At 41.6% G+C, this 15,244-nt stretch overlaps 2 protein-coding genes across 2 annotated transcripts in view; one reads left to right on the forward strand and one right to left on the reverse strand.

Moving 5' to 3' along the window:
* Positions 1–1,718: 1,718 nt before the first annotated feature.
* On the forward strand, positions 1,719–7,087 carry lhfpl5a (LHFPL tetraspan subfamily member 5a). Its single transcript, XM_028576240.1, has 3 exons — positions 1,719–2,480; positions 5,437–5,673; positions 6,606–7,087. The coding sequence occupies exons 1-3, from the start codon at positions 2,078–2,080 to the stop codon at positions 6,614–6,616; spliced, it is 651 nt and encodes a 216-aa protein (XP_028432041.1). The 5' UTR covers positions 1,719–2,077; the 3' UTR covers positions 6,617–7,087.
* A 216-nt stretch (positions 7,088–7,303) lies between these two features.
* Positions 7,304–15,244, reverse strand: part of srpk1b (SRSF protein kinase 1b) — a 32,227-nt gene continuing 24,286 nt past the window's right edge. Inside the window, exons 7-16 of the mRNA XM_028576219.1 lie at positions 14,891–14,997; positions 14,435–14,600; positions 13,713–13,738; positions 13,363–13,591; positions 12,749–13,177; positions 11,873–11,967; positions 11,599–11,706; positions 9,994–10,063; positions 9,108–9,200; positions 7,304–8,842 (exon numbers count right to left, since the gene is read on the reverse strand). Coding sequence (XP_028432020.1) covers positions 8,658–8,842; positions 9,108–9,200; positions 9,994–10,063; positions 11,599–11,706; positions 11,873–11,967; positions 12,749–13,177; positions 13,363–13,591; positions 13,713–13,738; positions 14,435–14,600; positions 14,891–14,997 — 1,508 coding nt within the window. The 3' untranslated portion in view covers positions 7,304–8,657. The remainder of the gene's footprint in view (positions 8,843–9,107; positions 9,201–9,993; positions 10,064–11,598; positions 11,707–11,872; positions 11,968–12,748; positions 13,178–13,362; positions 13,592–13,712; positions 13,739–14,434; positions 14,601–14,890; positions 14,998–15,244) is intronic.

The raw sequence follows: 15,244 nt of genomic DNA on the forward strand, positions 1-15,244 counted from the left end.
TAGCCTACAGATATCAGCACAACTTTACTTTTTTTGTGTGGGAAATGTATTGTGAAAATAAACTGCATTTAAAGCCAATGTGTGACTGTAACAAAGCACCACCACAAACATGCATTTTTACTTGCTTTGTCTGACCTAATTTAATGCTGCTTGAATAAATTTAGCAGATGCGAGATATCATTTTGAACAGGACACCACACACATTTTGTACAAATAGGTTAATACACAGCATAACAATACACAGCATAACAAAAAAAGACAATAAAGTGGAACATCCCCTTACACTAGGCTTATAGGCCACTACATTTCAGAGGAGAAATTCTGTTTACTAAATTTATTTGAGAGCTATAGTTAATAGTCACTTAGTAGATATTACTAGAAAACAAATCATCAGCTTATTAAATATAATATTATAGTTTTAACTAACCAAATGTATATAAAGGGTTACAATTAGCACCTCGACCAGCTATAACATTTAAGTGCTTACACACATGCATCAGCAATAATAATAATAATTCAATAATGTATTACTAATAAAATTACATCTGAAAGTGTTCTCTCTCTGTGGTTCTTCCACCACTGACCCAGTAAGACTTTGACACCTACCCTCAACACCACCGCCACCTCCTAACATACAAAACTCCTGTGGTGTTCAACGGAAACATGTCTGGCCTGTTTGGTAGAGGTACAAGGTTCCAATACGGCCAGTTTCCTTTAGATTGGGGATTTGGGACTTGTCTAAAGAGTGATTTGGGGCAAAATGGGTGGTGATGCAGTTACACTGAAGCACTGTAGCTCCATCTAGTGAAAGACTGTAGAACATGTTACTCAGACCCTCCCACTGTATCGTATACAGTCATTGGTCTCTTTCCATCATTGGCTCAGTATTTACTTTTGACCGAAAGGGTTCACATTTCTTAAGTCATTACATATTGAAAAGAGTTGGTGGTTGATGCTGTAACTGTTCTGTCATGTTCCAATCATAATGGCTTTGAAGAGATCCCTTCTTAACACGATTGGTGGGGGTACAAAATCCACAGTCCTTGTCTTCTGTTCGATTCAAGCTCTACCGATTCAAAATCGATTCATAGAATTCCAAAAATATATTCGTGTTTAAAAATAAATATATATTATTATTTTTAAATTGTAGGTCTACTGCAAATCACATGGGAAAAGTAACTACATTTACATACTGTGAATTCTTTTTTTTTCTTAAATCGAGAATCGTTTCTGAATCGAATCGTGAGCCAAAAAAAATCCATATCGAATCGTGACATTTTCTGAATCGTGCACCCCTACTTTCTGACTCATTATGGACAGGAGGAACAATTACATGTGCGTTTTAACTCTTGTGTTGTCTTCCCATCAACCTTGGAAAAAAAAAAAAAAAAAAAAAAAAAAAAACGTTTAACGTTTTAAATTGTAAAATTTTTCTTCTACACATTTTCAGCACTTATTTCTACATCCCATATTTTCTGATATAAAACAAAAATTCAAAACGGGTCAATTTGACCCTAAGTCAACACAAGTTAAGTCTTGACACAATTAAAATATTAACCTCCACAATGTTTAAAACATACACATTAAAACATGAAACTAGAAGTAGGTCTGATCCCAATGCGTGGCTGAGTTACTGTGCATCTGTATGATTGTTTCTTATCTGAACGAATATTTTATGTAGCCTAAACTAAAAAAATGAATGAAGTCAAATAAAGGAAAGTGATTACGGCCTATGCCCTTAAGAGTAAAAGGAGACTTGCCTTGCTTGCCACGTGTGTTACTCTATTCTGCGGATCCTTTAACCATAAATCATTCATTAGGCCTACCTGAGACCCGCAGCCTTACCTGGAGAGGAAACACTTTGGAGACTAATGACTTGTGGTGACATGTGTAATGTGAAGTTATCAGCAGATAAACGTCTTTAACATACATACGGTCACAATTGATCCGGGAAACTAAAGGCGGCTCCTGTTCATTCTAACAGGTTTAAATAGAAGAAAGAAAATCCAAGAAGAAGAATATTTATCTCCTCTTTTTAGACCATCCAAGAGACATTTAAGAAGCCCTCCCTGTCGCCATGCTCCCGGCTCAGGAGGCCGCTAAAATCTACCACACCAACTACGTGCGTAACGCTCGGGCCGTGGGCGTGCTGTGGACGGTTTTCACCATCACGTTCTCCGTAATCACCGTGGTGGTGTTCATCCAGCCATACTGGATCGGGGACAGCGTCAACACGCCGCAGGCCGGATATTTCGGCCTCTTCCACTACTGCATCGGGAACGCGCTCACGTCGGAGCTCACCTGCAAAGGGAGCGCGCTGGACTTCGGCTCCATCCCGTCCGGCGCCTTCAAGACGGCCATGTTCTTCGTGGGGATCTCCATGCTGCTGGTGGTGGGCAGCATCGTCTGCTTCAGCCTCTTCTTCTTCTGCAACGCGGGGAGCGTCTACAAGATCTGCGCGTGGATGCAGCTGGCCTCCAGTGAGCACCAGGGTTGCCAGTTTGTAGCTGCACACGTAGACGTTTCTACAAAAGAGTTCCTGGCAGTTAATAGGAGTCATATACAAACATACATTTAGTTTTACATAGAGCCTATTACATTAGCATTATAATCCTACAGTAGGCTATTCGATCTTGTAGGCTGTATTTAATATGTAATATACAAAACAGAGCTCAGTACAAAAATATACAAAAATACATCAACTGTGTACTTGTTACAAAGTATTCTTACAAAGTATGGGTTGCATCAGTGTAAGGGCATAATTTGGGGTTCAACATAGGGGGGTGGGGGGTTGAGATCCCCACTTTTGAGCAAAATTGACATTTTGAATGTCAAACACTTAATTTCCTGCATTCTGGTGATTTTTTTTTCCTGCAACAATTTGTGCCTTTTCTGCAGCAATTTATGGTGCAAATGTCTTTTATTTATGTAAAGAAAATTATAATAGGTTGTTGGGGTGGGTTGCACTGGTCAGTTTTAATTATTGGAGGAGTTGTATCCCCCCATCCCCCCCTATAAACTACGCCTATGCATCAGTGTCTGGGTATATTCCTAAGTTTATGTTCATGTCTGCACACCCAGCACACTAGTGAGGACTGTCTCATACCACATTAGTTTAACACTTCCAGCGTTGGTATTGTGCTTAATTTTACCCCCACACCATGGATCCAAACTAATATCAGTTTCTAAGTTTAAAAGGAGTTGTTCAATCAGCTCTCTATCAGTCAAACTTTACAGACATAAACAGGAAAACCTTACTGGTTCTAACTGACAAATGAGCAATGCCACATCAATGTGAATATGAATGGAAACATTGGTGTTCAGACCTACATTGCAAATCCCACACTGTAGAAATACTTTTTCACAAGTAAAATTATTATTCCTTAACAATGTATTGTCTTAAAACACATTAGTTTTTTGAAATTCCCATCTGAAAAGAAAAAAAAAAACGCTGTGGAGTAAAAAGTCCAAGATTTCCCTCTGAAATGTGGTGGAGTTGAAGTTTAAAGCAGCATGAAATGGAAATACTCGGTGTACGTACTTTCGTTCCACCACTGGGTAGAAAGACAGAACAGTAAACCACACCAGATCTCAGGACACTTGGCCCCACTAATTGCAGGAAGTTATAAGCTGGCCCCATTAATTTCAAGCCCCTTTTTATACAGAGAGAAAAGATGAGAATGTTCAGGCCTCATACAGAAACAGAATAAAAGCTATGTCTTGTAAAATAGTCGGGAGAGTAAAATAGAAAGAGAAAGACCACGTCTAAAAAAAATAAAAATAAAAAGATTTAAGCTGGCAACTGCAGTGCAACATCATCTCATCATCTTCAGTAGTTTCCTTTACCAGACGCACACACTGATAGAAGTGGAACATGATTCTGTTTTTGAAACATGAAGCAGCTTGGGAACAGATGTAGCTGCAAGTGAAAGGACAAACCTGTAATGAGATTAACCTGGAGGTGTGCTGTTACACTTTCTCCTCTTCCTATTTTACACCTGTGTGTGTGTGTGTGTGTGTGTGTGTGTGTGTGTGTGTGTGTGTGTGTGTGTGTGTGTGTGTGTGTGTGTGTGTGTGTGTGCCAATGAATGCCATACTTTTTATGTCTGTACACACATACACAATATGCCTTTTTTTTAATCTATTCAGGCCTCTGAATTAGTTACATCTATGTTTGCATATTACTCACACAGAAGCTACCCAAGCCTCTAAATTAGTCTGAAAGGTTTACTTTGTTTACTTTACTACTAATAAATTATTTCCCTAAATTAGCCTAAGTGGAAGGATATTTGATGAGACTTATTCAGGACCAACTCAATATGTGAGGGCGTCACACTAGCGACTGAAACAATGTGAGTGAGGGGGAAATGTAAAACAAAAGCTGATGAGAAGTTGCAGTTTAACAATTATTTATCTTGAAATTAGGGAAGAGACTTGAGAAAATTGAGCATGAGAAGTTTGAGAAAGTGAAAGTGTGCGTTCGTGTGCTAACGTTTCACCTCGTCACCTGATAGTTCACGTGGCTCTACATGCTGAGGTGAGACGGCACGAGGGCGGCTGTCTTTCTGCAGAGTCAATAATGGATGAACAAGATCATCTTTCTGAAGATGAGATGCTCGGCAGTTGCTAGGCAACGTGTGTGTGTGTTGCTGTCTTTTTGTTTCAGCATTGGAGGTGGAGAAGGTGGTTTGCTCATGCATTAATGTGTAAGCAGTATTTTACTGTTATTGTTGGTTGAGGAGAAGCTAACTTTTAACTGTTTATATAGGAATGCAAACTAATGATTATTTGTTATGGATTAATCTGCTGATTATTTTCTCAATTACTGTAATTGATTGATTGATTGTTTGGTTTCTAAACCTTCTGAAAATAGTGAGAAATGCCATCACAATTACCCAGAACCAAAATTGACACCTGCACAATGTCTGTTTTGTCCAATCAACAGTCCAAACCCCTTAATTCATAAAAGATAAATTGAAATTATTAAAAGGAAGAGCAGTAAATCCTTACATCTGAGAAGTTGGAACCATGAAATGTTTGGCATTTTTACATGTAAAATGACTAAATGGTTGCCAGTTAATTGTTTAGGCTCTATTTGTATGTACTGTTGGGAAGTTGGTTTCATAAGCTCTTCGTATGTTTTGCATGCAAAAATCTTAATTTGTTAAAAAGTAGTAATAGTAGTACTAAAGCGGTCAGATAAATGTGCAATAAAAGGTGCAGCATTTAAGTAGATTACAAAGTGGCGTGAAAAGAAAGTATCTCAAATTTGTACTTGAGTAAATGTACAATTTGTAAATCTAACATTCCAAAGGTTTCCCACATCAAAATACGCCAGAGTTTGTGCATTCGAATAAATGGCTAAGAGTGACTGTTGATGTTGAAGTACCTGATTTAAAAACCAAAATTCCTCGTCCTTTGCCTCCCCTCTCTTAGGCACATGCATGGTGATTGGCTGTATGATCTATCCTGACGGCTGGGACTCGGACGAGGTGAAGCGCATGTGTGGCCAGCGGACCGACAAATACACCCTGGGCAACTGCACGGTGCGCTGGGCCTACATCCTGGCCATCATCAGCATTATGGACTCGCTAGTCCTGTCCTTCCTGGCCTTCAGCCTGGGCAACCGGCAGGACAAGCTTCTGCCAGAGGACTTCCAGGTGGAGGAGAAAGGTACCAGAGTGAAGAAAAAACGGTGGGCTGGGAGAGGAAGACACCTCCTGGACGAGGATATTTAGCTGGAGAGAAGAACAAGAGAAAGTTTTAATTGTGAGGCAAAGATGCAAGAGGAAGGATAAAGGGTGGATAACAGGGAGCTAGCAAGGGCCAAGGGGAAGGTTAAAGGCTTCAGAGGGTCTGGTGTAAGTGTTGAGAGCTGGATGGAAAATGGAAAGAGGTTGAGCAGAGGCTGGGCTGCCTCGAAATTTCACTCTCCGTATAAGTGATGAATCACTGAAGTCGGGTTAAACGGAGAAAAAAAAAAATGGATGGCAATGTTGTCCAGTCCACCGCTTTGGTGCGAACTGAAATATCTCAGCAACTATTGAGTGGATTGCCATGAAACTTTGTACAGACAAGCATGGTTCCCAGAGGATGGATACTACTGACTTTGGTCATCCTCCGACACCAGCAGGTCAAAGTTTTCACTTATTCAGTGAAATATCTTAAAGGTCCCATAGCATGACAATTTCACTTTATGAGGTTTTTTAACATTAATATGCGTTCCCCCAGCCTGCCTATGGTCCTCCAGGGACTAGAAATGGCGATAGGTGTAAACCGAGCCCTGGGTATCCTGCTCTGCCTTTGAGAAAATGAAAGCTCAGATGGGCCGATCTGGAATCTTCTCCTTATGAGGTCATAAGGAGCAAGGTTACCTCCCCTTTCTCTGCTTTGCCCACCCAGAGAATTTGGCCCACTCATGAGAGAGAGAGACATCATGGCTTTCAAATGAGCAAAGTGGCAATTGGTCAAGGCCAATTCGACTCTGTCTTATTGTATAGTAGGTGTTAAAATCCAGCTGAGCTACTGACATATCTAGGTCAGCGTCTGAATGGACAATTACAGTACATCTCTTTTAAGTAATGTTTTTTTTTCCTCAATTACAGATAACGCCTAGGCCCCCCGTGGACAACTGAGGGAAGAGATGGACGAGGCTTTACGAGGAGCACTGCCGACTCGAAGGATTTATATGTATTCCAAGGCTTCAGGACATAATTAAAATCGAAAAAAAAAAAAATAACTACAAGAAGTACTACATTCTGTCCTTGAAATTGTGCCAGCTAATCAACAGACTTTAAAAACATGGGAAGAGTCACTGTCCACCTCCCACTCAGAGTTTAGGATTTGTAGCGGATTGCTATTGTATTTTGGACTAAAACAAGTGAATGAACATGCTGAGCTGAGCAGCTCCTTGTTACTTTGGAGACAGAGTTGTCATAAATGCTAAGCAGACTGCCCTAAGTGACGCTGTTTATTTCAGTGCCAGAAAGTGTTTATCTAAACAGGTCACATTTTATCACAAAACAGGTGTTCATCATTTGACATGCAAACTAATAAGAGTGATGTATTTAAGGAGCATTTGGAGAGATTTTGGTTAGACATCCTAATAAAATATGCTTCCAGATCAGTTAGTACTCACTGAAAATAAAATCTGATCCCACTCTACTGTACCTGCCCTCTGGAGGTCCTGATGATGAATTAGGTTAATGATGTGTTTTAATACAGAATCTTTGGGGATTTACCTATTTATATGTCAGAGAATGGAGACACTGCAGTGGTGACTTATGAGGAAAATACAATCTAGTAAGGTTTTGAAAAATGTTTATTTATTACCTACAGAAAAAAATTAACAATCAAATGAAGAGCGGAGACATGAACAGAAGGAGAGGAGACTGTATAAAAACGAGCAAAATGGTTTTGAGGGGATTCAAAGCATTATTACAGCATTTGTTTTTGGTACAATCCATTTTCAAATCCAACACACCTCCATATACAGTGGAAACACTTGAAGTTTCAGTTAATACAACTGGAAATCACCTCAACATTCAAGGAATTTCTAGAAAGTAAAAGAAAAAAAGAAAGCTCAAACCTTTCAGCTTGTGCCTTCACCTTACATTGTTGACAGTCAGAATCTGTGCAAAGCTTTTTGCTGCATCGAGGGAGACTAGAGGCTGACTCTTTGGTGCACTGCACACTGGACGTGGATCCACATATAGTTTGATTTGACCGTAAATGTGGGAAACGTATGAAGCCTTTCTTAACATGCAAGAAGTGATCCAGGTATGAAACGGCACAAAGTTGTCCACTCGTGCATGAAGTAGGAAAGGAATCTGAACGTTTTTCACATCATTTTGTGTATACAAGTGCTTTTTAAAAAGACAACAATGCTGAAAAATTTAAAGATTAGAGTTTCGTTTTCCAGAAAAATAGTGAGTCTCTCAGTCTCCAGACCTTGACATTTATGCTTTCTGATCATGTAGTTCCACCTGTATACAAATGTACAAAAGATGTTTAGGATAAAGCCAACTTGACGGCGCTAAGAACATTACTAGTCTTTCATTGTGGCGGTTAGCATTAATAATTCGGGGCACTTTGCACACATTTGACAGCCTAAGGCATAAAAGCTGGAACGGCTAACATGACTAGCAAAGAAATATTTGGCTTATTATTGACCTTAACGATAACAGTATGTGGGTTTTGATGGCAATCTTTATGTTTTTGTCAACATCCTATCTTCTTCTGCATTTGTAGACAAGGGCAACCTTCTTTTTCAGTCCATTATCTAGAACTAAAAATACAGAGAATGAGGTGCTGCAGAGAAAGAGCTGGAGTCGGGAAAAGAAACAAGAGCAAGGTCAATAAGTCCTATACAGCCATTAGAAAAAGAGCCATTCATATAGGAAGAAGACCACAAGTTCACTCTATCCCCACAGTGTAAACCAAAACAGGTCAAAGACTCAGTAGCAGTCTCTTTTTATCGTACTCATGAAAGTGTGTGTGGGAAGCCTCTGAGCCATGACAGGAGGATGCCAGCACGATGCAGTCACAGGGTCTTGCAGACGTTAATGTGTTAGTTTACTCTATGTTTTCAAGCCCAGGAACTTCAAACCTAATGTATCCTTTCACAATATGAGGGTGGAGGTGTGCATGCCGGTCCTCTAGGATGTGAGCCATGGATGGGAGAGGCACTGGGCCGCGGTGGCCCTCCTTTCGGGCACAAGGTCCAGCATGGGCAGCAGGAACGTGCTGAAGGTGTGGGCCTCGTCTTTGGACCACTCGTACTTTTCTACCAACACGTCGCATAAACCCCACGGCTTCAGCCTGGTGATGTGACGCAGGTCGCCTGGGAGAAAATATAGGGTGCGCAATTATGGTTTGATACAAATAATGTGTGTTTTTGGTAGCCATAAATCCACTGCACTCTATGAACTGGAAATAGCTGCTATAAAAATGTAATTAGCAAGTTCTGCCCACAAACCGAGCAGATGGCTGATCCCTTGAGCCGTCAGGTGGCCGTCTGAAATAGAAACTTCTGCACCAAATACCTGAGCATATTTTAAAAGGATGAACTGGATTTAGCTACAGCAGACAGCCGGTGGCGTGTTTACCTTTCTTGGTGAAAAACTCCTTGGAGTATTTGCCTGCCAAGATCAGCTTCCGAGGAACTTTACCAAGCAGCTCAATGATCAGCGCTATGTGATCTACAGGAAGGCAGAGAAACACACAAACAGCTGATAAAGCACTCAGGAAAACAGAACCGTTTTAAGTAAAGTCTGAAATACTGGAGACATGTAGAAATGTACACCATTAAGGCCGGTTACACACCGGCTGCGTCATGTGAGCGTGTACGCTCCCATGTTAACAGGTTAGAGCTTACGCACTGCCTGCGTGACACGCACCTCTCGAAAATGTGCGCCTGCTAGAAATAGAACCAACGCCTATTTTTCACGCGACAAGCAAGCGTGTTGGAAGTGTTTCCAGGCAAAATATAATAGGAAAAGATGTTTGTGTCATTTAGACACAAATACGTAATAATAAATGACATGATGTTTGAACGACTCTAGGTTTTGATATAAATGCAGATATATAAATGTAATTAAAAAAAAAAAATTGCAACTGTCAATACAGAACGAAATATTCTGCAGCCTATTTCGCCGTCAACACTGCCGACGTTGCCTTTCCTGTAATCAAATCAGTATATATTTATGTTTAACATGGTATTTCATTTTATCAATGGGAAACATACATGTGTCCAGACAAGGCTAGCAGCAGCAGCACCGCGTCAGACACGGTTCTGGTGTGTAAAGACAGAAAAATCCACGCAGCTGACACGCAACAAAAACGCCACGCTCACGCCACGCAGGCAGTGTTTAACCGGCCTAAGGCTACAACTTCCCATGTGAACCTGGCATTCACACTCATCGCAGCGTGCCTTGTCGAATATAAACAATCTAATAGTTAAAGCCTGGCGTCTCAGGGGAGGCAGACACTGACCTTCATCTCTGGAGTAGTCTTCTCCAGAGTGGGGTTCAAACAGATAATCTCCAGTAGCGAGCTCAAAGGCCTGAAGAGAAAAACACACACATTAACTCAATAACTGGTAGATGGATGGCTTTAATCAAATGCATATAATCATTAGTGTGGTCAATGAGGTCAAGATCTGGACTCCCTGACTTCTGTTGTTTTCCTTTATCTTAAAGCATGCGAGTGTGTGTCAGTGCTGTCACCAAAACATTAAAAAAAAGGCTTTGCAAATGTTTTATGGCGTAGGATAACATGTTTGTATGTTCTGAAGGACACACACACACACACACACACACACACACACACACACACACACACACACACACACACACACACACACACACACACACACACACACACACACACACACAGTGTTCAAATATGGTAACAAATATTGATTACAAATAAAACTGTGCTTGATCACGATAAAAACTCTAGAGGCTTAAAGGTCCAATGTGTGGGAACTTCTCCCATCTAGCGTTGAGATCGTATATCGCAATCAACTCTCGCGCTACAAAAAGCCGGCATCTTGCTCTTTTCAATATCCTTTTTCTTTTTCTGGGCGAAGAAGACGACTCCTGTTCCTGAAATCTGGATTTTGAATACGTGTGGTCCTCCATGTTTCCTTCTTCCAACTTGCCGGGGCCGGGAAGCTACGATACCCATTAGCAGCACCTGTGAGTTTATCATGTGACAGCGAAAACGCAAAAGGCGCCGCAGTATGTCCTGTATGTCCCTTACCGGCTAACGTATTTCAAGATGGCGCATGAATATGGTAGCCTCGTGAGACCGTCCTGATCTCGCGAGCTCCAGTTTTCCACTCGCAGATCAGTCTGGCATCTTGAGATAGAGAAAATTTCGAGCCGTTCGCCAAACGACCGACCAATCAGCGTTGGTTTTGAGGCGGGTGTAGGTGTGACGCAACGAGAAGCGACCGTTCAGTCTGAACAACACGGCAGCTTCCACGGATGAGATGAGCGTAGCTATCGCGCAAGTTTTATCCAAATTAGAAAGTATTCCTTCATTGAAAGAAGATCAAAAAACGGCACTGGAAGCTTTTCTATGAGGAAAAGATGATTTTGCTCTTCTCCCGACTGGTTTCGGCAAGAGTTTGATCCGATTGGTTGATTTGGCCCGTCTATCACCAACATAGGTGGTGATAGACAGATGGTTTATCCGATCAGCTAACCAGTATTTTCACTCCTTCCCAAAAGTTCTCCAAAGGAAAGTTCCCAGATGGATATGCCAAGCAAATGTGAAGCAATCCATGTGACATCTGAGTCAGGTTATGAATATGGAGCGTTTACCCCAGTTCATGCAAGTGTAAATGTAAAATGTCAAGCCAAAATGAATACTTGGAATTGATGGTGGTGGTAAATATTCATGAAAAAGGACAAGTTTGTGAACGGGCTACACAGATTTTGATAATGAACAACTAAACACGTTACACACTGGAACTTTACAGAGTTAAAATAAGTTTCTATTTAGTTGATCTTTTCAGCCAATGTTAACGACATTGACAACTGCTCATAGCTGTGCAGGTGCTCTGAGTGTTTGGGACTGCGTGTGTTTTACCATGCAGGCTGTGCTCCAGATGTCTGCTGGTGTACTGTAGCCGGCTCCTGTCAGCACCTCCAGAGAACGATACTGCCGCGTCTGGATGTCGTCTGTGAAATGTTTGTTCTGCGAGAAGAAGAGGGGAATAATTGAGCCCGGTGTTTACAAAGATTTTAAAAAAAAAGGTCGGATTTAAAAGCACAGGTAAACTTGTCTGCCAACAAACCCTTCAAGTGTGCAATAAGAGTCCCTCATTGAATAATAAAAAGCTCTAATGTAAATCTGCACTCACCACCCAGCAGGCGTTGCCGAGGTCAGCAATTTTAACCTGCAGCTTGTCAGCGTTAAGAGGGTCCAAGGGGTTTACTAACATGTTGCCTGATGCTCCTGTTAAAGAGAGGAGAGGGAGACAGGGACAGAGGAGGGTGACGTAGTGAAGCAGGGGGAAGAATGGCGAGAAACATTTAGAAACACGGGAGACGACCGAGACAATCTAAGATGGCAGAAAGCTCATAACTGCACTGGGTCCTTCCAACAATTGAGAAGAACACTCCCAGGATCATAATAAATATGACAAACCTTTTTAACCCAAAGTCTGGGTTTGCATTTTGTTGCCACATTCAAACTCAAGAGTGGAGGCTGCTACTGTAGCATGTAGCTTTATTATGCCTCACATTGCAGTGTATCCTCTAGGTAATTGCTTATCAGAGGTTGTTAGTGATGTGCCGGGATAATTCATATGCATTAGCCTAACTAGCACTGATGCAGTCTGCTCATTTCCAGCTCTAACTGAAAACGGTTCCGCCCACGCCTACTGTGCCACTCCAGTTCAAACTATTGTGAAGTTGTTTTTTTCTCATTGTAATACTCGTGCGCTAATGTGCTATTTGACAATCACGTGGTGTTAAATGTGATATGAGAAGTGTGAAAATGTACTGTATATTCCACAACAAAACGGTTTACACACACACACACAGCTGTATAAAATGATGTACGAAACATCCAACATATTTTCATTTTAAAGTGATTTCATATCCAGAACACCACAGCATACTCAATATGAAATACTCACTACAAGCTTCATATGGCTTCATTAAATTGCTGAAACCAGAAGACACATAATTTATATAATGCATCATCATACAGTGTGTGAACAAGTTTAACTAACCATCCTGGCTGTCCACTTCTTCATCCCCTCTTTTGGTCTCCCCCTGAGTGTCCATCTTATCCTCCTTCTTCTTCTCCTCCTCCTCCTCGTCTCCCTCCTTCAGCTCCACCGTGACAGAGTCTGGGCCGAGAGAGGCAGGGAGCGGCAGCAGGGCCGAGGCCCCGAGTGAACCGTTACAGGTCTGTTGCTCTTCTTTGTTACTTAATGAGCCCTGGGTCTCAGTGTTACTCTCTGGCTGGTTTGCGTTCTGTTGGTCCTCCTGCTCCTCTGTCGTCTGCTTGGTCCCTTGTGCCTCGAGATGGGTCTCCCTCTCCGGTGTGGAAGCGTGGCCATTGCAGTTCACCTCCATCCCATTCTCCTCCTCGGCCGCATTCTCTCTCCGCTCATTTACCTCTGGTATCTGCTGGGGTTGCTCATCAGGAGTTGAGTCTGTGGTGAAACACACAGTGTGTATTCTTTAGCTCTTGACACTGCCAATAAATGACCTATAACTGCCTGGCGCTTAATCCAGATGCCACATGCCATTGGACATCCCATCTATTCAGATTTTATAAAAACCATAAACATTTTAACCTAAAAGGTTATCCGCTGTCCTCCATCTCAGTCTCACTTACCTGTGATAGTATGGTTAGCAATGTCTTGCAGCGTGGCAGACATGGAGAGGGTGGCTGTGGAAGTTGTATCATTGGCGGTCTCTGTTGTCGTCTCCTCATCCTCCTCCTCCTCCTCTTCTCCTTCAGCTGCTCCTCCCTCCATCTCCTGGATCCTCTTCTCCAGCATCTCTGCCTGCTTCCTCTGCTTCTTCTTCATCTTCTTCTTTTTGTTCTTTGACATTTTGGCCATCTTGGGAAAGAGAACAAGAGGAGAGGATCAAATCTAATTTGTATCCTGACTTTACTTGTATTCTGTTCCGAGGTCCTCAGATGACTAAATCTGGTAAAAATAAAAAATAAAAATAACTTACTGGTTTGGGTACTGGGGCTGTACTCACTGTAGGGAACAAGAAAAATCAGAGGATTGCATTAGTGAACAACATATGTGGCATATCCTTCGCCTCTCTATAATTAGTATTCTGAGCGGGTTGCTGAGTTGATTCACACCAAGCTGTACTAATAGACTGCCTCTGCAGCGGCACAAGGCTCAGCAGGAGTCACACACTCCTCTGAACAAGACGGTAATTTCCATAACCAATCCACTGGTGACTCATACTGACACACGGCTTAGCGCTCCTTTTTTTATTAGAAACTTCATAAACTTCATAGTTTTTCACGTCTCAGACACAGAGACAGAAACACAAAGACAGACAGACACATAGACAGACAGACACAGACAGACAGACACAGACACACACACACACAGACAGACACGAGGATTATTATTTTATTATTCATTATTAACAGTGCTGGAAAATCTTCCAAATTTATTGCCGGTTTTCGCCTCTTTACAATGCAATCGTAAAACTGAGTCCAATTAAAAACTAATACACCTAATCAATGATATGTCCTGCTTAAGTAGTATCAGTTACGGAACACCAATCACACCAAATAAGTAACACGTCAGTCAAACAGTGAAAGGCACTGGACCTGCTGATGAATCTTAACAGCAAATTCCCCGTTGTCTCAGCAACATGCCCATCAAACCACAGAAGTTGCTTAGTGGAGTGCTGAGGAAAAGAAAGGCTGTGACCTGCAGAACCCGAGGGAGGTGCCGCGCCAGTCTTCTGCCACTGCGTAGCTTCAGCCGCCATTTTCTTGATGTAGGGCTCGTTGACGGTCAGCAGGATGTTCTCCGGTTTGATGTCTGTGTGGATGATCTTACACTTGGTGTGAAGGTAGTCCAAACCCTGCAGAACCTGCAGTGCAGAAAAGTCAAGAGTGTCAAAATGAAGGATGTTAGGTAGTAAAGGTGAATGTTGTTCACTGAGAACGGTAAAATACATAATTCTCGACCAATCTTAAACATGAATAACTCAAATACTTCTGATGTGTCTCCTGATTTGTAAAGAACTGGTAACTGTCTCAGGAAGACACACTATTTGTTTTCTTTTTGCCAAAACAGGAAAAAAAAAAAAAAAAAAATCCTGTTAATAAAGATAACAAGAGATCAGGGATATTTTAAAAGACAAATTGAGCTGTACAGTACCTGTCGTATGATGCTTTTAACACAGGGCAGGGGGAGGCCTTGGTAATTCGACTTGATGATCCACTTCAGAAGGTGATAACCCAGCACCTCAAATACCATGCACACATCTGAAGAAATACAAGGTCAAGGACTAATAGAAGAACTTCTCAAATCTACACTGGACCTAAGCCAATGCAATTTATAATATCATACATATAAACATAACTACACATTTCTATTGATCAAACGGCAGATGTTTTCCATTTTCTCTGAGGGAAAGTACACAAACTTGTACCAGCTGAGCTCGACACTGATTTGACAACAAATAAACGTAGATAAAATTATGTCAATGAGTCTTTCCACACACACACACAC

This window comes from Perca flavescens, chromosome 4, assembly GCF_004354835.1.
Source record: "Perca flavescens isolate YP-PL-M2 chromosome 4, PFLA_1.0, whole genome shotgun sequence".
Lineage (NCBI taxonomy): Eukaryota > Metazoa > Chordata > Actinopteri > Perciformes > Percidae > Perca > Perca flavescens.

Coding starts and splice junctions, on each gene's coding strand:
- lhfpl5a (XM_028576240.1), top strand. CDS start 2,078: ATGCTCCCGGCTCAGGAGGCCGCTAAAATCTACCACACCAACTACGTG. Junction 2,481..5,436: donor GTGGATGCAGCTGGCCTCCA/GTGAGCACCAGG, acceptor CCCCTCTCTTAG/GCACATGCATGGTGATTGGC.